This window comes from Lycium ferocissimum, chromosome 4 (assembly GCF_029784015.1).
Source record: "Lycium ferocissimum isolate CSIRO_LF1 chromosome 4, AGI_CSIRO_Lferr_CH_V1, whole genome shotgun sequence".
NCBI classification, from domain to species: domain Eukaryota; kingdom Viridiplantae; phylum Streptophyta; class Magnoliopsida; order Solanales; family Solanaceae; genus Lycium; species Lycium ferocissimum.
The window spans coordinates 43,785,658-43,808,308 of NC_081345.1; the positions used below are offsets into that span (position 1 = coordinate 43,785,658).

The 22,651-nt window shown below is 31.3% G+C and overlaps 2 protein-coding genes and 1 long non-coding RNA gene across 4 annotated transcripts; 1 reads left to right on the forward strand and 2 right to left on the reverse strand.

Annotated features, from left to right (window-relative positions):
• Positions 1 to 746: 746 nt before the first annotated feature.
• LOC132054756 (early nodulin-like protein 6) lies at positions 747 to 2,364 on the reverse strand. The gene is made up of 2 exons (XM_059446722.1): positions 2,026 to 2,364; positions 747 to 1,277 (listed from the first exon to the last, which is right to left on the reverse strand). Exons 1-2 carry the CDS (start codon positions 2,231 to 2,233, stop codon positions 880 to 882), a joined length of 606 nt encoding a protein of 201 aa, XP_059302705.1. The 5' UTR covers positions 2,234 to 2,364; the 3' UTR covers positions 747 to 879.
• Positions 2,365 to 11,924: 9,560 nt separating this feature from the next.
• Positions 11,925 to 22,246, forward strand: LOC132053166 (nudix hydrolase 2-like). Of its 2 annotated transcripts, none has more exons than XM_059445057.1 (9): positions 11,925 to 12,066; positions 17,282 to 17,576; positions 18,597 to 18,662; positions 19,278 to 19,415; positions 20,026 to 20,103; positions 20,191 to 20,241; positions 20,358 to 20,392; positions 21,284 to 21,392; positions 21,886 to 22,246. In XM_059445057.1, the coding sequence occupies exons 2-9, from the start codon at positions 17,349 to 17,351 to the stop codon at positions 22,093 to 22,095; spliced, it is 915 nt and encodes a 304-aa protein (XP_059301040.1). In that variant the 5' UTR covers positions 11,925 to 12,066; positions 17,282 to 17,348; the 3' UTR covers positions 22,096 to 22,246. The 2 variants fall into 2 exon arrangements, with proteins under 2 accessions (XP_059301040.1, XP_059301039.1); XM_059445056.1 differs by lacking the exon at positions 11,925 to 12,066 and adding an exon at positions 15,482 to 15,631.
• LOC132053167 (uncharacterized) lies at positions 13,748 to 15,505 on the reverse strand. The gene is made up of 2 exons (XR_009414080.1): positions 15,409 to 15,505; positions 13,748 to 14,226 (listed from the first exon to the last, which is right to left on the reverse strand). It is a non-coding gene; the product is annotated as an uncharacterized LOC132053167 (long non-coding RNA).
• Positions 22,247 to 22,651: the final 405 nt, after the last annotated feature.

Consider the following 22,651-nt stretch of genomic DNA (forward strand, 5'->3'; position numbering starts at 1 on the left):
AATGCAGCAAGAAGACCTAGTAATACTACATCATCCGCCACATTCCATGCACCAACTACTTCTCGCGGACATGGCTCACGTAGCATACCCTAGGTACCCCAAACATGTACGGTAGTCTAGTAAATATAGCACAAAAATATGAAGTTTTAAACATTTGTACGTAATATTGAAGAGAATACAATGATGATTGAATTCCCTTTTAAATGTCCGTATAAGATGAGGTTATGATGTTCATTTAGGTAATGTCTTAATCAGTGGACTATCACTGTTGAAAATATAATGTGATCGTTTTGTTATTCTTCTTCGTAACTTTTTTTTTCGTTGCCTTTCAATAACTCACTTAGAAAGATTAACAGCTCTATTAAGCGCACAACAAACAAGAAAATAGCAAAATAGTATCCATTTATGCGAAGACAGTGCATACATGCGGCACAAGCAAAATTGCCCAACATTAAGTTATATTTAACATGTTATAGAAAATTATTTAATTTACTTTTTAGGTTACATAATTCAAGTTAAGTATTTGCTTATACTATCAGATTACCCAAAAGATATCTACATATAAACTTTCTTAAAATATAGGATTTAAATTTTTTAAAATAAACAACTACATTACAATAGACAATACTGATCTGATGGTGTACAATTCTTAAGCCAATGTTACATACTTCAACTCATTCAATATTACCTAAATTTGATGGTAAATTAAAATTATATACTAATATTGCACAGAAGTTTAATTCACAACATAATATATAACCGATTCAAACTATACTACAATAATGTCAATAAAATTCCAATTAAATAGAGAAATTACAACTAAAGCAAACTATAAAAAACATGAACATATATCTAAAACATGAAAAAGTATAAATACTTCTACATGAGTAAATAGAGAAAGACCATAACACCCCCAAGAGCAGTAACAAAATACGAAAAAACAGAAAGTGCCATTGTAGAATTAATCGACGGTGGGCCCAAGAAGTCAGAAGCCCACCCATCTCCGCCATCATCACCACCACCAACGGCCGGTGCCGGTGAAATATCCGGTGCAGCTACTGGTGAAGAAATTTCAGAAGGGTGCATTACACGAATAATGAGTCTCTGGCCAGATTTGCAATTACTTTTGTGGCCACTAATGAAATAGAAGAAGCCAGGATGGCTAAATTTGAAAACTGTGTCTCCGGTTTCATATTTGGAAATTGGGCTTGATGTGTTGCAGTTGAGGTAATCAGCTGGTGTTACTTCTAGTACTGAGTCACTTTTGTACCTAAAATCTGCAAAAATAGAAAGGAAAAAAAAAATATAAAACCACAAATGAAATTTTTACGATTTTTTTGGGTATAGTTTGAAACCTACATTATATGCTATAACGTAGGCAAGATATTGTACGACCAAATTAATATTTACTTTGTAGTAGTTGTAACTTTAAGCAGTCTTAGACTGTATATTTGCAAATTTATTTAATTTTAGAGAAATATCATTAATTATATGCATATGGAGTATAAATAAACTTTTTGCCACGAGGATATTTAATAAAGGGTGTCTCAAACACTAATTACAATTTACATGTATTTGTTTATTAGTACGTATCTAATATGCAGGATATGCACAGTGAAGGAGAAACACCTTTAATTTTACTATGGGGTATCATCCATCACAAAAAAGAATCTCATTTTATAAGCGTAAATAATATATATATCTCAAAAAATTATTTACACCACACTACTCCAAAATCATTTTGAAATGATAAAGAATATATATATTAATTTGAAAGAAAGGGAAGTCTTAATATTGTAGTAATAATCTTGTGCAAAATTTTTTGTACGCAACTAAATATGCATGGACAATTTTACAGTTTTAGTACATTCATCTAACACAGTCATGTTAATGAAAGTGATGAATCCATGGAATATTGTAGCTTCAAACTAATCCTTGTAAACAAATTTTATAAACGGCCAAAAAACAAGAATATTAATGCATGATAATTATGAAACAAATTAAAGATAAATAAATAAATCTTACAAAGGGTATCTCCAATATGAAACCTATTTCTTGCAGCCCATTCATTATAAGTCTCAGACTCGTTACCAATTGGTTTAGTCCAACCAATTTCACCTCCAACTCGAAATTGAAAAGATGACACGAAGATGGTTGCAACAAACATGAACGTAACAACAAATGTATTAAATCGATAGAGAGTACTTCTCGAAAAAACCTCAAAAGAAGCCATAGCTAGAGAGAATAATTGAGCTTAATGGGTACTTAAAAGGATGAAATTAATTACTCCAAATTGCTAATAGGTTTCTGCTCGAGTGTTTTATGTGTAAATATATAGTGAAATCAATTAGATGGATGATGGCAGTTAATTAGTGAATGGGAGAAGTGGGAATTAGTGGGTTTTGTGGTCAGTTTATGAAGGTTTAACAGTTAACACTACGTGACTTATTGGCGCCTAAGACTAAGTCAAATCTCATAACTAAGGTCTAAAACTGATCAGATGGATAATTAATATTTGGTATGTCATATAAAAAAAATTAATATCGGCAAAACTAATTCATAGTTTGGTGACAACTGACAAGTGAGGGTGTTTAGTTGGTAAAGCACCTTCACCCACGACCGGTAGGTCCAGGTTTCAAGTCACGCAGGAAGGGAAGTGTGGAAACATTATTGATCCTCAAAAATGGGGGGAATAAAAAATAAAAAATCACAGTTTGATTATTGGTAATTACATCATTACATGTATTAAGTTGTATATATGAAAATTTGTATATTAATTTATACTTGCATATAGACATGAATAATACATTAAGCATTCTGAAAATTAGTAATTCCTACGTGATGTTCTGTATTAGTTTTTCATGGTGTAGTAATCTCTGCTCATTGTTAGTCGCATAGTGATTCCTTTACGGCTTGTTTGGATGATTGTTACCTATTGGATTGGATTGTATCGTTAGTTTAAATATAATATTTGTTTTGATTGTTATTTAAATTTTATTGTATCGTATCGTTAAATTTATCATATCGATTTAATGTGATCGCGTCGTCGCTTTTTTTTTTTTCCCCCTTCTCATTTTGCTTTGCTTATTATCTAATAATCCTATTTTATCCTTACCGTACCTTTTCATAATAGCTTCTACCCCGTACCCTACTATTCTGATAGGTTTATCCTTCAAATTGACAATTTGTAATACTGTATAACGACGGAAAATGATATAATTTATTTAAATATTATTTTAATATTATTGCAGATTGATACTGAACTAATGTGTGTGAACAGAACTAAATTAAGTAGGGGTTTGGCCATAGAAACCCAAAAAAAAAAAAAAAATCACTTTTTTTGGAATTTATGAAGTTGGAGTTGTGTTTGGCCATAGTTTTTACAAATAATATTTGGTCGTTGAGATGTACTTTTTCAAAAAAACATGAAATATGATTTATACCCCTCAATTTCTAAAAACTAGCAAAACTATCCAAAGCAACTAATAAACATAATCAGTGCGAGAAATATAGCAATTATACTTGAAATCAGGTTATGGAGTGCTCAAAACTGATGGTTTCTTTCCATCAAAAGGTTTCAACTGGGAGGCTTACTGGTGTACACAAAAAAATATATCATTTCTAAATATGGTTTTGTTGCAAAATTCCCACCTGCTTTTTTTCTTTTAGAAGCTTTTTAGCACATGATGTTCAATGTTATTGGAGTGGAGAGAAACTAAGCAACATAAGTTGCCTTTGACCAATTAAAAAAAAAATGTATGAACTTTTAGGGTAAAAATTGAGCAACATAAAAATTGTTGGGATAAAAAATTGAAAATAAAAAAATAAAGTAAAGGTCCAAAACAAAAAATGGAAAAAGTGAAAAACAAGATTTTTGCTGTTTTTCAAAAAATTGTATTTGGAATTTTTATGGCTAAGGCCATGTTTGGCCATAAATACAAAAAAAAAAAAAAAACACTTTTTTTTGAATTTTTGAAGTTGGAGTTGGAGTTGGAGTTGTGTTTGGCCATAATTTTTGAAATTGTAGTTTTTAGTGAAATGTAGTGTAAAAAAGTGAAAAAAGTTAAAAAATTTTGAAAAATAAGTTTTTTTCGTTTTTGGTATTCCGGAGTTGTATTCCGGAAAAAAGTGAATATTTTTTATGGCCAAACGCCAAAAGTAAAAAGTGAAAAAAAAATTCGAAAAAAATGAATAAATTTTATGGCCAAACGCTCACTAAATATCATAAAGTAAAAAAATATTTCCAAAAAAAAAGTAAATAATTCTCATGGCCAAACGGGTCCTAAGAATGTTTTAGTGTGACGCATGGGATGACCTATGGGAAATCTAACGCCTAGTTGTCCCACTCTGAAGTGACAAAGAACCTGTGAAGTACGTTATATATGTGTGTTAAAAAGTAGTATTTAGACAGGCACAAGTAACATGGTCGAAATCTAGAAAATCATGTGAGTTATTGCGTTGACAAAAATCAGAATTCATAAAATTAAATTTTTTAATTTGTCTCAGATAAAATATAGTACTACATGATTGAAGTTGTGAAGAGCATCTCCTTATCACAAAAAATAGTGGCGGATATAATAAGTATCTCGTCATTCTTAATCATAAGTCTCTGAAGGAAAATATTTTATTGATAGATTATATGAATATCTACAATATCTTTCGTTTATCGATCTCTCTTGTTACGAAATAATTTATATCCTTATTTATAATAGTATAAAACTTATTTTAACTCAAAACAGAAAAACTTATTCCTATATTAATTTGACTATAAATCCTAATTAGACATGAATTAAAATACCAAATTCTAACCAATTTTGATTTCCTACAATTTTGAATTATTATTTCCAACATTCTCCTGTAATTTAAAATTGTATATCTAATTCTTGATCCACTTGTCACAATCTTTAAATTGCCGAGGCACTTGTTTCCAACCCATCAATCGTTGAAGCACTTTCTCTTCAACCGTCACTCACCATCTTCCGTTGAAGCACTTTTTTTTAACCGTTACAATAGCACTTTCTCTCCTTCTTCACAACCGTTGGAGCACTTTCTCTCCAACATTCCATGACTTGAACACTTTTTCTTAGGCTTCAATAGTTGGAACACTTTTTTCTCCAACATTCCAATTTGTTGATGCACTTCTCACCAACCTTCAAAATCAAGATTGTTCTCTTCAACTCTTCATAATCGTTGGAGCACTTTCTCCAACATTCAATTGTTGATCTGCTTTCTCATAAACCTTCAATTAAAATCATTTCTTAACCTTCACGATCGTTGAATTTTTTTCTTCTCATCGTGTTTCACTTTAACACTTTCTCTCCGATTCCAATTTTGTTGATATACTTTCTCTTGAAGCATTTCTAATAAAAATAGTTAAATAGACTTTATCTCCAACATTCAAATTTTGTTGATGCACTTTCTCATCAACCTTCAATTGTTGAAGCATTTTCTCTTCAACTTTCACAATCGTTGAAACACATTCTCTCCAAAATTTCAATTTTGTTGATGCACTTTCTCACCAACCTTCAATTGTTGAAGCACTTTCTCTACAACCTTCACAATCGTTGGAGCACTTTCTCTCCAACATTTCAACTTGTTGATGCACTTTCTCATCAACACCCAATTGTTTTTAACTTATCCTATACAGAGAAGAAGGTTTATTCTCTTGTCATATTTTCTTGCACCTCTTTAAACTTGTAATAGTTTCTTAGTCCTTCTCTTTGATGATTGTTTTTCATGCATATCAAAAAGCTAACGTTGCCAACATCATCATCATGGCCGGACGGGCGCATATATGAGTCATGCCATGCTAAACGGAAGCACTTTGATTTTCTACTAGGATCGTAGAAGATCTGATACCAATTTGAAGGAAAATATTTTATTGATAGACTATATGAATCTCTACAATATCTCTTGTTCTCTCTTGTTCTGAAATAGCTAGCAGCATCCTTATTTATAATAGTATAAAATCTACTTTAACTCAAAATAGGAGAATCTATTACTACATTAATTTGACTATAAATTCTAATTAGACATGAATTAAAATACTAAATCCTAATCAATTTTGGTTTCCTACAATTTTGAATTATTATTTCCAACATTCTCGAGTTCAAATTTTGAAAATGAATTTGCTTTTGGTAAAATGAAAAAATTTAAATGAGACTTTCCGGCACAAATTTAAAAATAGAACGGCACTGTACAAAGATGAAAGAGGATTTTTTTTTATTTTTTTAAAAAAAAAAAAAAAAAAAACAACAACAACAACAAAATAAACATCATCTTATTCGAACCATCTTTTACAGTCCACTATATCAGTCTAGTGTCATACTTTGAATTCAAACAACATCTGTCCTTGACTTTGAATTTAAACAAGTATCGTTGACAGACTTATTTGCCTAATAGCAACTTTGACTAGGAAACTGATGAAATGGACTGGTTTGTTTATCCTTAATTAATATTTTTCGGGGGGGGGGGGGGGGGGGGGGGGGGGGGAATTGAGAAATTTTTAGTAAAAAAAATTACTAACTTTTTTGGTGAATTTTTTCTCCAATGCATAAAACTCCAATTTTATATTTCTAGTGAATTGCATTTCTAAATATAATAAACAATTTTCAAATATCATTTTTCAACAACAAATACCTGCGCGCGCAGGTGTTTACACCAAACCATATAAATTTACTATAATTGAGTGACATAAGGAGGTGAATGAAAATGCATACTAGATAACCATGATTAGCCTTAAAGTCTATGTGTAAACACATATCGTACATCTAATGTTTATTTAGCTGGATCGGTACTCAGGATCTTTGGCCTTTATCCGGATCAGATGAAAAAAATTGAAACGCTTCTTATGGACTCTATGAGAATGATTCTAATCCAGTTCATGATCTATTAGAAATGGAAGGTGCTCAGGTAGAATCTTCATGGACAGAAAAAGATAGCAGTCAGTCTTATAACAATTCAGTGAAATTGCTTCTTCAACTCAGATCGAGGAATCCCTAAGATATGATGCAAAAGGCATGTAAACTTTTATCATTCTTATACTTCAACATTTAATTTATTAAAATTTCAATCAAATCTATATCCCAACGCCTACTAATTAATCAGGTCAATAAATCTCCCACATAAATGATAATGAAAATATATATATATATATATATATATATATATATTGAAACTATATAGAAGCATGAGTTTGCACACATGCTTCGTCGTCCGTTTTCCACTAAAAAAAAAAAAAAAAAAAAAAAAAAAAAAAAGGTGTGAGCCCCAACAAAACAACAACCAATATTTAAAAAAAAAAGTGTGGGCCCCAACTAAACACCAACCAATATTAAAGAAAAAAAAAAAGTGGAACCCACCATCTCCAAACTCACGAAAAAAAAGTGGACCCCATATTAGCAAAATCAAGCAATATAAAAAAAATGAATCCCATAAAAAAAAAGAAAAAAAAGTAGAACCCACCATCTCCAAACTCACGGAAAAAAAAAGTGGACCCCATATTAACAAAATCAAGCAATATAAAAAAAAATGAATCCCATATTAAAAAAAACAAACAATGTCAAAAAAAAAAAAGTGCATCCCATATTAAAAAATCAAACAATATTTATGTAATTTCCAAAGTATCTCATTAAATCAATAATGATGGATTCATTGCCACATGCGTATCAATCCATTAGTGGGAGCAAATTAAATTATTGTACAGCAACATACTTAAAATACTTATATATTAAAACAAGATAGAATTTAATTACTTTTTCATTTTTTCCTTACTCTAATAAATGTGAAAAGAGATTAATGTCATAAAAGAAAAAATAATATTAAATGGAGATCAAATAATTAATAAGGTAAATTAGTGAAATTCTAATTCTAATTGACGTTTCCTTAAAAAATCATGCAAAAGAAAACATGACAAGTAAAATGAGTTAAACCAAAAATATTTACCAAAAATTAAAAAATAGTAGTTCTTCATTTAAATAGAAAATCAAATTTCTACTTTGTTTCATTTTAAACATGTAAAATTAATATAATAATTTGAATTAGAATTATCCAAATCAAAATTTGATAAAAAATAATAGGTATTGTTTAGGCCCAATCTACATACATTAACAATAGAATATTTTACACCTTTAAATTAATCGAATTAAAATTCAAAGTATCAACTGATGTTTAAATATTGCTATTATTTTATCTCAAAGAGAGGAAAATAGTTTCCTTTTAAATAAGTCTATTACTAAATTTTTACCAACTTTGTATTCGTAGCAAACACTAATATAATAAAGTTTTGGATACGGAGCACAAACTACAATGTTATATTAATCGTATTTTGAACAATATTATATTACTTTACTACTATATAGAAGAAGCGGGTTTATAAGCAAGATCGTCCGTCATTCTTTGGTCCACTTTTTTTATTTAAGGGCAAAAAAATCCTTTGTGGTCCCACCCACTTTTTTATTTAAGGGCAAAAAAAAAAATGACATTTTATACTCTATATTATCAATTCTTTTAAAAAGTAGATAGAAATACTTTATTATATTTCTATTTTTCTATTATAGAAGCATCGGTTTACCATGCTTCGTAAATGGAACCACTCTTAAAAAAAAAATGCTTCTATGTAGTTAAAAAAAAAAAAAAAAAAAAAAGTGGACCCCACCCTCTCCAAACTCATAAAAAAAGGTGGATCCCACTCCTTCCAAATGAAAAAAAAAGCAACCCCATATTAAAAAAAATAAGTAATGTTAAAAAAAAAAAAAAACGAGCAATGTCAAAAAAAAAAAAAAAAAAAAAAAAAACGTGCACCCCATGTATTAAAAAATCAAACAATATTCATGTAATTCCCAAAGTATCCCCATCAATAATAATAGTGGATTCATTGCATACGATTAACCCATTAGTGAGAGCGAATGAAATTATTGCATAAAGAAAAAAACATAAACCCCATATTATTGTTTTTCTTCAAAAGGTTTAGTAGGCAAATACATACAATTTCCTTTCTTTTCTTATATTAGCCAGATCTAATCTAGATATTTAATTCGTATTTACTATTCCCATGTCATTTATTTGTTATGATTACTAAAATAAATATACTTAAAATATTTATATTTTAAAATAAGATAGAATTTAATTACTTTTTCATTTTTATTCTTACTCTAATAAATGTGAAAAGAGATTAATATCAAATGGAGATCAAATAATGAATAAGGTAAATTAGTCAAATTATAATTATAATTCTAATTCACGTTTCCTTAAAAAAACCATGCAAAAGACAACATGACAAGTAAAATAAACTAAACCGAGAATATTTACCAAAAATTAAAAAATAACATTTCTTCGTTTAAATAGAAAATCAATTTCTACTTTGTTTCGTTTTAAACATGTAAAATTAATTTAATAATTTGAACTAGAATTATCCAAATCAAAATTTGATAAAAAATAATAAGTATTTTACACATTTAAATTAATCGAATTAAAATTAAAAGTATCAATTAATGCTTAAATATTCTTTATTGTTTTATCTCAAAGAGAAAAAAATAATTTTCTTTTAAATAAGTCTTCTCTTTTAAAAAGTATTAATAAATTTTTATAGCAAATACGAATATAATAGAGTCCTTCCAATATCCACTTTGGGAATACCGTACAACTAATCAGTTGAGTGGGAACCCCGCGACTTGCTTGGAGCTTAATGCTCACTAGTGCCAAGTTGTCAATGTCAATGTGTGATGGCTTAAGGCCGTTACCTTATTTGTCAATCAACAATAATTATGACTCCCATTTAGATTCCATGTAAAGTAGGTAAAATTGAATGTAGATTTGGTTTAAAATATCCATTGTGTTTGGTGTCACAAATTTGAAATAATATTTGGAGATTATTTTAATATTATTTTAGATAAGCGTTTGTTTATTATCCATGTCTACTAGGCCTGTGCATGAATCTGCTTAGTTCGATTTGATTTCCACCGTCATCGGTTTGAAATTTCAAATTTCGATTATCTAAAGTTCTCATCCAAACTTGATCCATTCAGGTCCAATTCAATTCGTTTTTTCATTATTTAGGTTCGATTACACGAATCGATTTGTTCGATTTCAAAAATTAAACAAGCAACTATATTTATTTCAGTTTTAGAGGAAACATAACCAAAAGTAATGAAATCCGAAATTTGCAGCCTTATAACCAAGACAATAGCCAAGAAAAAATCATAAACTTGCAAGCATAATAGCATATAAGTAGCAAAACAAGAGTTGACAACTTGTGCAAGCATACAACCCCTGCAGTCAACAGTCAACAACACATGAAAGTCACTGTAAACAATTGGAATCTCTGGACTCTTGAGATTGAGGTAGATTGTCTATTGAAGGGGAGTGAGAGAGTTAGGCTGAGAAATGCAAGTTTAAGTCTAGAAATTAGGAAATATCGAAGGAGATGTATTGGGATTTAGACATGGGCAATTAAGTATATTAGTCATATAGTATATACACAAATTCGATTTGTCGGTCTGTTGAGTTTGTAAATATGCCCAATCGTATCCGAACCGAAAAATCATAATATTTTATAATTTAATTCATAAACCAATTTCAAATTGTTCTATCCAAATTGTATCTGAATCGCTACGAATCGGTACCGGTAATTCGGGTTGAACCGATTTATGCACAGGCCTAATGTCTACTATTCAACTTCAAACTTGAAATATGAAATTCAAAATTTGCAAAACAAAGTTCTAAATATACTTCAAATTTACTCTCACAGAACTTCTATTGTATTTTCATGTCCAAAACAACTTCAACTTTTAAGTATAATTTTTTCGCCTTAAGTCCAAATGCTCTCTTCCAGAAAATATCAACAAATTCATATTCAAACGAAGGGCGGATGTAGCAAGCCTTTCGGCTACGGATTTATCTGAATTTATAACATGCGCTACAAAATATAGATGCATATGTTTAAAACCATAGTATTAACATTAAAATAAATTCAATGCTGCAAATCTTAAAGTTGAACCTATTAAATTTAAAATCTTTGAAATCGCCTCTAATCCAAACACCTACTTAATATAAATACCCTGTATTTCAAATTTATAATTTGACTAATTTAAATCTACATCGATCCACTTAAAAGAATAATTTTATCCATCTCATCACCCCCGCAAATAAGTTAGAGCTTTGTAATATTGGTGAAATTACTATAGCTTCCCCACCACAAAAGCCGCCACCAAAGAATGTGGTGCAGTGAATGTGACTGTTCCTTCTTTAATGGTCTCAGATTCAAATTCTGTATATGAAAAAATTCATATTAAGGAGTGCGCCTCCCGAATGGACCCTATGCGGCGCGATTCCGAAATTGATCAGACTCCAAATTAGAAAAAAAAAAAAAAAAGACCACCGACGAGGCGGCTTTTGTAATGGTGACCCAAAATGACGCAACCAACTGGTTGTATTATTCTTTGGGAACGTGTCACTGGGAGGTCCCTCATTACGCATACAACACAGAGTCGTCTTTTTCGTCGGCACAATTCTGCCCATTCAACCTTGCTACGAGCCTACGTCATTATAATCAGAAGCGAACTCAAAATTTTAAGACGGCGAGTACATTATTATCTTAACATAAATGTTAATAAAATTTTTAATGATGATTAAGGGATAATACTGTATTAAATCGATTATTAATAGCGTAGCAGTGATGAAAATATAAGTATTAAATTAAGTATGTGTAATAAATAAAATTTAATACAATAAAGAAAGAGATAGGCTGGTATAAATTTGAACGATTAAATATATACGATTAAATATATATTAATTTTTTAAAATATATATACATAATTTAAATGATAAGATCATATAGGTGGGAAGAACCAAAACTAAAAAAGTTTCTGTATCGACCACTCAGCTAACCCCAGCCCTGCCTATTTATTTCTTTCTCATTCAATGTATCGCTTGCAGAACCAAAACTTCACATTATTATCACCTTAGAAATTTGGTGCATTGACAAATAATTCAGTATTTTCACCTAAGCAATTCAAAAAAGCTGAAGCTCCATTTTCAAGGCAATTATATACTTTCTCAACCTTATCAGTGAGTATTAATGGTTACTCTACTGAATTTACAATATTCTGTTTTTTATTTTCTGAACTAAACTGTGCCTTATAACCTGTTTGACTAAGTTTTTTTTTTTCTTTTCCTTGAAAGTACTTATTTTTTCAGTAAAAAAGCTTATTTTAAAAAAGTGAGATATTTGACTAAGTTTTTAGGAGAAAATAAGTGTTTTTGAGAGTAGCAGAAACAGTTCTTTTGAAGCTAAAAAAATAGCTTTGCGTAAAAACACTTTTTGAAAAGTACTTTTGAAAAAAATACATTTTAAAATATTTTTTTAAAAGTTTGGCTAAATACTAATTCTTTGTTCAAAAGTATTTTTTAAAATAATTAGCCAAACACAAGTTGCTTTTAGTCAAAAGTACTTTTTTGAAAAATAATTTTTTTAAAACACTTTTTAAAATAAATTGATTTTAGAAGCTTGGCCAAACAGACTATTAATCTCAAATTAGTTGTACTGAACTCTGTAAATTAGTACTCCCTCAGTTAAATTACTTCCTTCGTCCCATATTACTTGTTTAGTTTTCCCTTCATCCGCCCTTTAAGAAGTGATAAATAAATGTATACTTTTATAACATTACTCCTATACCTTTCCAATAAATTGCGCTTTGAAGTATAATTTGATTGTCTTTGCTTCATTTTTTTTTACATGTACACTTTGTTTTTCTCGCTTTTACCTTTGGAAAACTCGTTGTTTAGTTTGTTATGAAGATGAATTTTCTGTGTTGGATAAAGTCATTTTTCTTACATAAGTAATTTGGTGAATAATTTTATCAAACAGTTAGTTCGCGTGCTTCTGCCTTTTTTTTTTTTTTTTTTTTTTGCCTTTCTGAAAGCTTTATTCTACTTTGAAAATTATTATACCGGAATTTTTTTTGTACAATATTAATTTATTGTTATTGTTGTTGTTGTTGTACTCCCTCCGAATCAAAGAGAGTGTACACTTAGTCTTTATTTTTAGATTCAAAAAGTGTGTCCACTTACCAAATCAAGAAAGAATTTAACCTTATTTTTTCAAATTTGCCCTTATTAACTGTTAAGTAACCAAATCCCAATACCTATTTAATTAGAGATAATTTAGTCAAATTACCTACTTTTGCTAGAAGTTAGTATTTTCTTAAGGGTGTGCAAATGACTAAGTGGACACTCTTTTTTATCCGAAAGAGTAGTATATGGCTAGACAAATTTCTCTAGCTTGTGTTAGATTACAAATTTGTGGTTTCCGACATCAATTGGGCATGGAGTTATTTCCTTTTTTTTTTTTTTTTTTTTTTTTTTTTTATAGTATATAGTTTTAGATAAATCTCAACTTATGTATGATAATTCTCAACTTATGCACTAGTTTTTGAAAGAGTTATTAAGCCCAATGCCCATTTTCTTAACATAATATGAATCAGTAGCATTCCAATTCTTTGTTTACCCAAATTAATATCGTCCACATTTCAAATGTTTAATTTTGGGAGTGCAAAGGTGTTGATTTCCTGCATCAATAGAGTACTTTCTTGCTTTTGAGGTTGAGTTATAAGCTCAAAGTACATTTTCTTTTATAAATTCAAAATCTTTTTTTTTTTGTTCCCCATATAAATTGGAAGGAGAAAGTACTATGTCCTAATTTATGTGGATTGTTAGACAAGGCACAAGTTTTTTTTTTTTTAAAAAAAAGAAAAATGAAGATTTTGAAATTTGTGGTCTAAAACAAATTTTCATATTTGTGTGTCTATAAATTATTTCATTTAGATAAAGAGTAACTTTAAATTTAAGTTGTCTCTAATTATAAAAAAGGGGATATTTTTTTAGGGACAAATTGAAAAGAAAAGTGTGTTATATTAATTGAGACGGACGTAGTAAAAATTAATGAATATTATTACTTATTTATTTTTACTTGTTCGCATTTGATTTTGCACGCTCCTTAAGAATTAATAAATGAACATATTAATTGGTATATAATTTCAATAGACTTGAAAAATGAGTTGGAATGAGTAATTAATGTTAATGATAAAATAAGAAAAAAAAATTATCTATTTATTTTTAATATAGTAAACAAATAAAACTGAAGGACAGGAGTGAATTTCAAATATATACGTAACTCTAGAAGTACAATAATTTAAATGGTAAGATTATATAGGTGGGAACAATCCAGTCCTTCCATTTATTTCCTTTCTCATTCAATGCATCGCTTGCAGCAGCAAAACTTCACATTATCACCTTACAAAATTTGGCTTAAAATAATATTATTGTCAGTTACCCAAATTTAAACAGCATTTTATATTTTGTCCATGTTTCAAATATTCAGTCATGTGGGTGCAGATGTGTTTGTTTGCAACTTTGGGTGCCTTCTTGCTTTTGAGGTTGAGTTATTAGCTAGAAGTTCATTTCCTTAACAAAAATTCAAAATCATTCTCTTTTAAAACCTTTTCTTTGGTGCCTCATGTAATTAGGAAGGAGAAAGTGCTAGATTTTAATAAATACTCCCTTCAGTTTGTTTTGTTTGTCATGTTTATTTTTTTCACGTCCCTTAAAATATATATTAACTAAAAGAGTAATTTGACTAAGTTACTTTTATTTATTCTTTGACCTCAATTTAATACTACTCTTTTTTCCACCGTATTAATCTCTCTCCACGTTTGTTGAGTAAGGGTAAAGGTTGAAACTATTAATTAATTATATTTTAATTTTCTAAAATGATAACTATTTTAGACTATCTGTTTTTAATAAAGACGACAAGTAAATTTAACCAGAGGGAGTATTAAATTCCAAATACAACTCTCTCTGGTTCAAAAAGAGTATTTACTTAGCCATTTAAGAAAATACTAACTCCTAGGTAAAAATAAATAATTTGACGCCCCTAGTTAAATAGATATTGAGATTTGGTCACTTAACACTTAATAAGAGCAAAAAATAAGGTTAATTATTTCTTGATTTGATAAGTGAAAACTCTTTTCAAATAAAAAAATGAAGGCTAAGTGGACACTCTTTTTAAACTAGAGCGAGTATATATTTCTAAAAGTAGAATAGAATAATTTACTCCCTCCGTTCACTTTTACTTGTACACTATTCCTAAAATAGATTTTCATTTTTACTTGTCATTTTTCACATATCAAGATAAGACAAATTCTTTTTTTCTGTTTTACCCTTAATATTAATTACTCATTCCAAATCATTTTTTCAAAACCAATACCATTATATACCAATTAATATGAGTATCATAATAAAATACACACTTTATTTATTATTTCTTAAATAACGTGAAAAGTAAAAAATAGATAAATAAAAGTGAACGGAGGGAGTAAATGGTAAGATTATATAAGTGGGAACAATCATAACTAAAAAGTTGCTGTATCAACCACTCAGCTAACTCCAGGCCCGCCTATTTATTGCCTTCTCATTCAATGCATCCTTGCAGCACCAAAACTTCACATTATTATCACCTTACAAATTTGGCACATTGAGTAAATATCTCTGCCTAATTTACTCCACTATTTTCACCTGAGCAATTCAAAAAAGCTGAAACTCCACGCAATTATATACTTTCTCAACCTTATTATTAGTGAGTATTAATGGTTACTCTGCTGAATTTACAAATCTCAGCGTTTTGTCTTTACTCAATTAAGAGCCTGTTTGGATGGGCTTAAAAAAAGCAGCCCAACTTATTTTTTTTTGTCTTATAAGTTGTTTTCAGCTTATAAGCTAATTTACATAAGCTAAGTTTTAACTTATAAGCTAGATTTATATGAGCTAAGTCAAACGGGCTCAATTATTTTTTTGGATTTATTTTAATCACAAAATAACTCATAAGCTGGTGAGCGAAACACTCAAAAAAGCTTAAAACAGTTATAAGCTGTTTTTAACAACTTATAAGGCAATCCAAACGGGCTCTAAATTGCGTCTCAGAGCCTGTTTGGATTGACTTATTTTAGGTATTTTTAAGCACTTTTATAGTATTTAGATAAAATAAAAAAAAGCTTTTAAGCTCTTATTTTTAAGTCTAACATAGCAAAAATAAGCTAAAAGCCATGAGCCTAGAATTTTCAATAATTTTTAACTTATAAGTCAAAAATCATAAGCCCATCCAAATAGGCTCTTAATCTCAAATTAGTTGGAGTTAATTATTTAAATTAATACTCCCTTCGTCTTAATTTATGTGGCACATTTCGAATTTCAAAAGTCAAACGAGTTTATCTTTGACCTCAATTTTTTCATGTTTTTTTAAGTAATTTGAGTTGTTAATTGTTGTGATTTATGATACTTTTTACTCAGTTTTTAAATATATAAATTTTTTTTTTTTTAAAAAACTTAAAGTTTCTACGTTTGAATTTACCGTCAAAATTAAGAAGTTTTAACTTTCGAAAACTAGTCGTTTAGTTTAATGTGAAGATATATTTTCTGTGATGGATAAAGTGATTTTTACTGCATAAGTTATTTGGTGAACAATTTTATCAAACAGTTAATTCGCGTGAGATTCTCCATTTTTTTTTTTTTGTCCTTTCTGAATTCCTTATTCTGCTTTTAGAATTATTTAACGACAATAGTTTCCATATGTATAATCATAGTTTTAGCCAATCCAAACTAATTTTGAGGTGAGACATTGTTGATGATGTGATAGCCATATTTTGTTAGATTAGAGGTGTCAGGGAGCGGAGCTATAATATTAGATACGGGTTCGGACGACCCCTATAGCTTTTGCTCATATCCTGTATTTGAAGGGGGAGCGTTGGCGTAACTGGTAAAGTTGCTGCTATGTGACCAGGAGGTCACGGGTTCGAGCCGTGAAAATAGCCTCTTGCAGAAATGCAAGGTAAGGCTGCGTACAATAGACCCTTATGGTCCGGCCCTTCCCCGGACCCCGGGCATAGCGGGAGCTTCGTGAACCGGGCTGCTCCTGTATTTGCAGAGGCAGAGCTGAAATTTTGAGTTTATGGGTTCTGGATTCTAGAAAAGTCAGTTTACTGGGTTCTCGATAAACCCATAAATTACTTATAGATATTTTGTGGATTTTTAAACACTAATACAAAGTTTGAACCAAAGCTACTGGGACCGTAAGACAAACTGTAGCTCCGCCCTTGTGTATTTGTATTAGGAAATTCATTAAATTTGTATAAATATTTAATTGCGAATACAACAATTAAAAGGAGCTATGGATTAGTTACCAAGTTCAGAACTCATAAACTGTAAATCCTGATGTGTCTATGTTATCCAGGGATTGTGTTTTTCAGGTGTGCAAGTAGAAATTTCTACTGCACAAATTTGGGCTAAGTTGAGATCCTATGGCGAAACTCGTGTTTCAAAATGGTTTCAAGAAGGATGAATTGCTTCCTGCAGTAAATGATGATCATATGGAAAAATTCGTGTTTCAAAATGGTTTCAAGAAGGATGAATTGCTTTCTGCGGTAAATGATGATCATGGAGGAGTTATAGTGGACTTAAAGGAGCCTATGGACCCCAATACCTTTCAAAACATGCTTAAAGCTTCATTATCCAAGTGGAAGTTGCTGGTATGATGCTTTTTTCTTCTTATTTTTGAGTAAAGATGAGCATTATTTTGATGTTGTCTGTCCTCCAGTTTGTAGCTTCCCACTGAATTATGGCTGAACAATAGAACCACTGGACACCACAATTATCCAAAATTTCTTTATCCATTATTTATTGCTGTGTGTGTTATACCACATATTTCCCCTTCTTACGGGCATTTCGTATTGTTAGGATGAAAAGTAGAGTATGGAGAGAATAAGTGAATCTTCTTTTAAACCAGGAAGTTCTCTCACCATTATGGTTGTGGTTGATTTAGTATGAGAAGTTTCTGTTGACAGAAATGGCAATGCAAACTTAATAGACCGTCTAGCGCCTTCTGGTTAGGTTAGGTTGCTTGAGTTTTTTTCTAGTATCGAAGGCAGTCAACGGTGTAAGCCATTCTTCCCCCATTAGACTTGTCAATTCTTTGCTCTTTTTCTGTATCCTTTCCCTGATTCTGACGTCCCGGTAATTCTCGTGACTTGTTGGCAAAGAAAACATGACCTTGCAGAGTCAAAGCGACCTGATAAAGGGAAAACTAAAAACAGGAGAAAAAAACGGATATTTTACACAAAAATCATTTGTTTGTCTTTCTAAGGATTAATTTTACTTGTCGTAGTTCATATTCATAATCAAGTTTTAAAAGTTCTTCTTATTGTGGAAATGGAGGGAAGGCAAGAGTCCGTAGGAGCTATTATTAAAAAAAAAAAAAAAAAAAAAAAAAAGAAGGTCCGTTGGAGGCCAACTATCAGTATTAACTGACTATAGTTTTCCTGTTTGGCTGACAAGACTGTAGCAGTTTCATAAAAACTATGGTTCCTGTCTTCGTTTGTTCGATAATCTGCAACTTGCGTGATGTTTTGACCTCTTACAGTGTTATATGATCATTCTATTGTCAAAGTGAGCTGCTTGGCCAAAACAGCTCAGTAATAGAGTGTTTATGGTAGTGGGCTAATTTTGTCTCTCAATTCTTTTCTGAGGGTTTGACATTATATATTTTGCAGGGGAAGAAGGGTGTGTGGATTAAAGTGCCGATTGAACTTGTAAATTTGGTTGAAACTGCAGTTAAGGTAATTTCTCTATACTTTTTTTGGAACTTGAATTAATATGATAGTGGTTATGTTGACATAAGGAGGCTCATGTCAGGGGCGGAGCTAAGGGAGATGAAACCTCTTTGTCGGAAAATTACACTGTATATGCAAGGGTCAAAATTATTTTTTATGTATATATAGTAGATGTTAAATCCCCTTGGCTTTTTCATGCATTTACTTCTTTGTATTTTGAAACCTCCTAAGTGAAAATATTGGCTCTGCCTCTGGCCCACGAGATCTCATTTGTACACTTCAATGTGTTGGAGACTTGCTACTCATACTAGAGGCTTAAAATCCGTACCATGTGCAATATTTTTTCACACAAACGGACTTGCTAATAAACCAAAGCCATTGAATAATGGGCATTGTTATATTTCATGCTGTTACGACTTACGATCGATGTTGTTGGAAGTTGAAATTAGAGAATCACCCTTGAATCTGTACATAAGTTTTCATTTACTTCGAGAAACTAAAAAACAACATTGTTGAACAAACTCAAGTTCTTAGTTGTCTCATATATCATACTTTAGGTTGAGAAGAAAATATCACTAGTTTTGCGATGAGATTGACCCAAATGTATGAAATTGACTACAGGAAGGGTTTTGGTACCACCATGCAGAACCTGATTACCTGATGCTTGTGTATTGGATTCCTGAAACTGAGAATACCATCCCTGCAAATGCCTCACACCGAGTGGGTATTGGCGCTATAATCTTAAATGAGAAAAGAGAGGTAACTCAGAGCTGCTTTCATTATATGAAACTATTGGCTCCCGTTCTGGTTTTGTATCCATGTAAAAGATATGGTAATATTTTTGTCTGTGATTATTTTACTTTCCTCAGTTTCTTGTTCCCTGATCGCATGATTACACTTCTGTAACTTTAAAGTGGTATATATAGGATGCACTCAGTGCTTCAAATGTCTTTCTAGATGATTAATGGTTGCTTTCGACCAATCAACTAGCTTTTGTCTGTCATGATAGAAGGCGAAGCTTATTTTCATTTCATGCCTATGAAAAAAGGTTTTGCACACTTCAATTCTTTAATAAAATGTGGATTCTCAGCTAACAACTGGCCCTGCTGATGCAGTTTCACTTTTAAGTGTGTTAAAAATAAGAGCTCTATCACTTGTAAAATGCTACCTATTGGTGGATTTACTGATCTATCAGAGATCACCTTGCCTAAATAGTTCGATTGCACAATAAGTTTGAAACGAAGGAATATTTTTTATCATTAGAAATATTTCTTGTTCTCTCAGATCACTATGCTTGAGCATCTTGGTGCTGATAATTTACAGGGTTCACAATTTTCTTGTCTAAGTTTGGGAAATGTTTTGCTTTTAGTTGCTTGTAGTCCAAGAAAATAGCGGCAGATTAAAGGGAACTGCTGTATGGAAGATCCCTACTGGCGTTGTTGAGGAGGTATGCACATGCTCCGTTGAGCTAAAGTCAGCAGCAAAATTAGTCACACGCCCTCTAAACTGTATGTTGATAGCTTTTATTCTGCAGGGCGAGGATATATTTGAAGGCGCGATAAGGGAAGTAAAAGAAGAGACAGGAGTAAGTTTATTAAATACTGAAAGCTACATAATCAAAATAAACCAATACGTGTCTTTTTCCTGCTGTACATGACTGTTATTGCTTCTCTAATATTTGTCGGATTCCATTTATTGCAGATTGATGCTGAATTTCTGGAAGTTCTTGCATTCAGGTAGGAAACCCATGCCATTTTTATTTTTGTGAGGTTTAAGTACATGATAAGCTACGAGTCTGCATCTTCTGCTCGAAAGTGATCAGAAGATGCAGACTCGTGCCATTTTTTGTTGGGGGAAAATTGCATATTCTGCTCTATAGTGATCCAGTAGTCTCCTTTTGCTCCTTACATTCCCTTGTTGGGAAATGAAGCAAAACTAAAATTTTCCACCGTAATCACTCAGTGAGATCACCTCTAGTTTACAGAGAGTGGATTATGGAAGTGGAAGAGGGTAGACATCAGTTTGGCCTAGTTTCTACAACATAGGTGCTTGCAAAAGAAAGGTTCTAATTCGAAATGACAACTGCTCTTTCTCTATGCATAAATATATGCTTAGGCTGTTTGCACCCCCATGTTGTGGCTCTAATTACTGTGATACTAAAGAAAAGGAAAACCAGGAAAAATGCAAACAAATTACGAAAAGACATCAGATCTTCCAAAATTGAGCATTTTCTGTGAATGAGTTCAACTTAACTTATGGAGAATAAATTTGTATATTCCGAACCTTAGAAAGCATTATGACATGCAACCTTTTTCCATTTTAGAAGTTTTTAAAATGTCAAAAGCTTTATGATCAAAGATATTGAAATTTGATTATCACAATGTGAAGGAGAACATTCAATTTGAAATGAAGTAGACATTTTACCTATGTTTGAGAAAAGATTAGTTTCACGCGATATGTCTTTTGGATAGTTTTGCTGAAGACAAGGAGGAAAAGTTATTCAAAAAGGAAGTACATCTTAGCATTTTGAATGACTAGAGGATTGTAGTTTAGAGCTTTCTTGTCTGTCATGCCTAGAAATGTGCCCATGTCTGGATTTCGGCAGCAATAACATTTCTTATCTACAGGCAAACGCACAAGGCATTGTTTGGCAAGTCAGACTTATTCTTTATTTGCATGATGCGCCCTTTATCATTTGACATTCAAAAGCAAGATTTAGAAATTGAGGCAGCCCAGGTATGTCTCTGTTCAATTCTTAACAGTATCCTCGAGTCCAGTGGCGGAGCTAAGAATTCTAACAAGAGGTCTCAGAAAAGTGCAAAAATGACACTTGAGATCTGCCCCGAGGGGTTTATCTCAATTAGCAAAGGTTGACGGACTTGTGACTAAGGTCACAAGTTCGAGCCTTGCACCAAGTGAACTAAGTCCAGTATTTAAGTAGAGAAAGGTGGATGGTGGGTCCATCATCCCCGAGTTTCAAAGGCTGCGATTGGCCAAAGAGTTGGCTTTAGATTATTTTTTTGGTCATAAAAAGAATGACACTTGCTATCTTCCTTCATATTAAGGGGCAATTCAACAAATTTTATGTATTCAAAGACCTTACTTTTATCCCATTTGCAAAACACGACATTACAATGACGGGATTCAATTGAACCTCGTCAATACACTTAGCTACGCCACTGCTCGAGTCCTATAACAAAATTTTAACATAGTGTTACTGCATTCTCAGTGGATGCCCGTTGAAGAGTATGCAGCTCAACCTTTCGTTCAGAAACATGTCCTTTTCAAGTACATCAAAGATTTATGTCTCACAAAGTCTGAAAGGAGTTACCCGGGATTTACTCCTGTGCCGATAACATCATTTTTCGATGCTACTACGAGTTTCCTGTATCTGAATAAGGATGGTCTGGACCAGGAAAGATCTGCAATTCATCTCTGAAGGAGGTTTGGAGCTTGAAACTTGTATAACTATTTTGATCTAATTCATAAATTAATATTTTATAGTAATTATTTCAATCTTATATGATGAAATAATGTGTAATTTCAATTTTCCTTTGTCATATAATCTATGCGTTGATGCTTGCACGTCATATTGTTTTCTTTTTTGTATTAACAATCCCGTTTAGGACCCACTGGTCCTATTAATCGGGAATATAGGACTCTAACTTGATACTTCTGGTTAAGGATAGAGGAACCGTTAGCATTTCACAAAAAAAAAAAACTTGTGGTCAGTGGCAGATCTATGTTGGAGGCATGATGGATTCACCTGCACCCCAGGTATATTATCTCTTCAAAGGTAATATATATATGTGTGCACTCAAGCTCAAAGAGTCATATGATGGAAGCGTTATTGGGTGCACCTCTATAAGTTAGGTCAGGTGTTCAATTCTCAGGTTCATCTTCTTGTTTTCATTTTTTTGCGCGGAGTGCCCTTCTTTTGGGGTGGTCTTTAAATTTTGCCCCTCATATTTGTGGTCTTTAAATTATGCCCCTCA

Coding starts and splice junctions, on each gene's coding strand:
- LOC132054756 (XM_059446722.1), bottom strand. CDS start 2,233: ATGGCTTCTTTTGAGGTTTTTTCGAGAAGTACTCTCTATCGATTTAAT. Junction 1,278..2,025: donor TCATATTGGAGATACCCTTT/GTAAGATTTATT, acceptor CTATTTTTGCAG/ATTTTAGGTACAAAAGTGAC.
- LOC132053166 (XM_059445057.1), top strand. CDS start 17,349: ATGGCGAAACTCGTGTTTCAAAATGGTTTCAAGAAGGATGAATTGCTT. Junction 18,663..19,277: donor TGGTTGAAACTGCAGTTAAG/GTAATTTCTCTA, acceptor AATTGACTACAG/GAAGGGTTTTGGTACCACCA. Junction 20,104..20,190: donor CTACTGGCGTTGTTGAGGAG/GTATGCACATGC, acceptor TTTATTCTGCAG/GGCGAGGATATATTTGAAGG.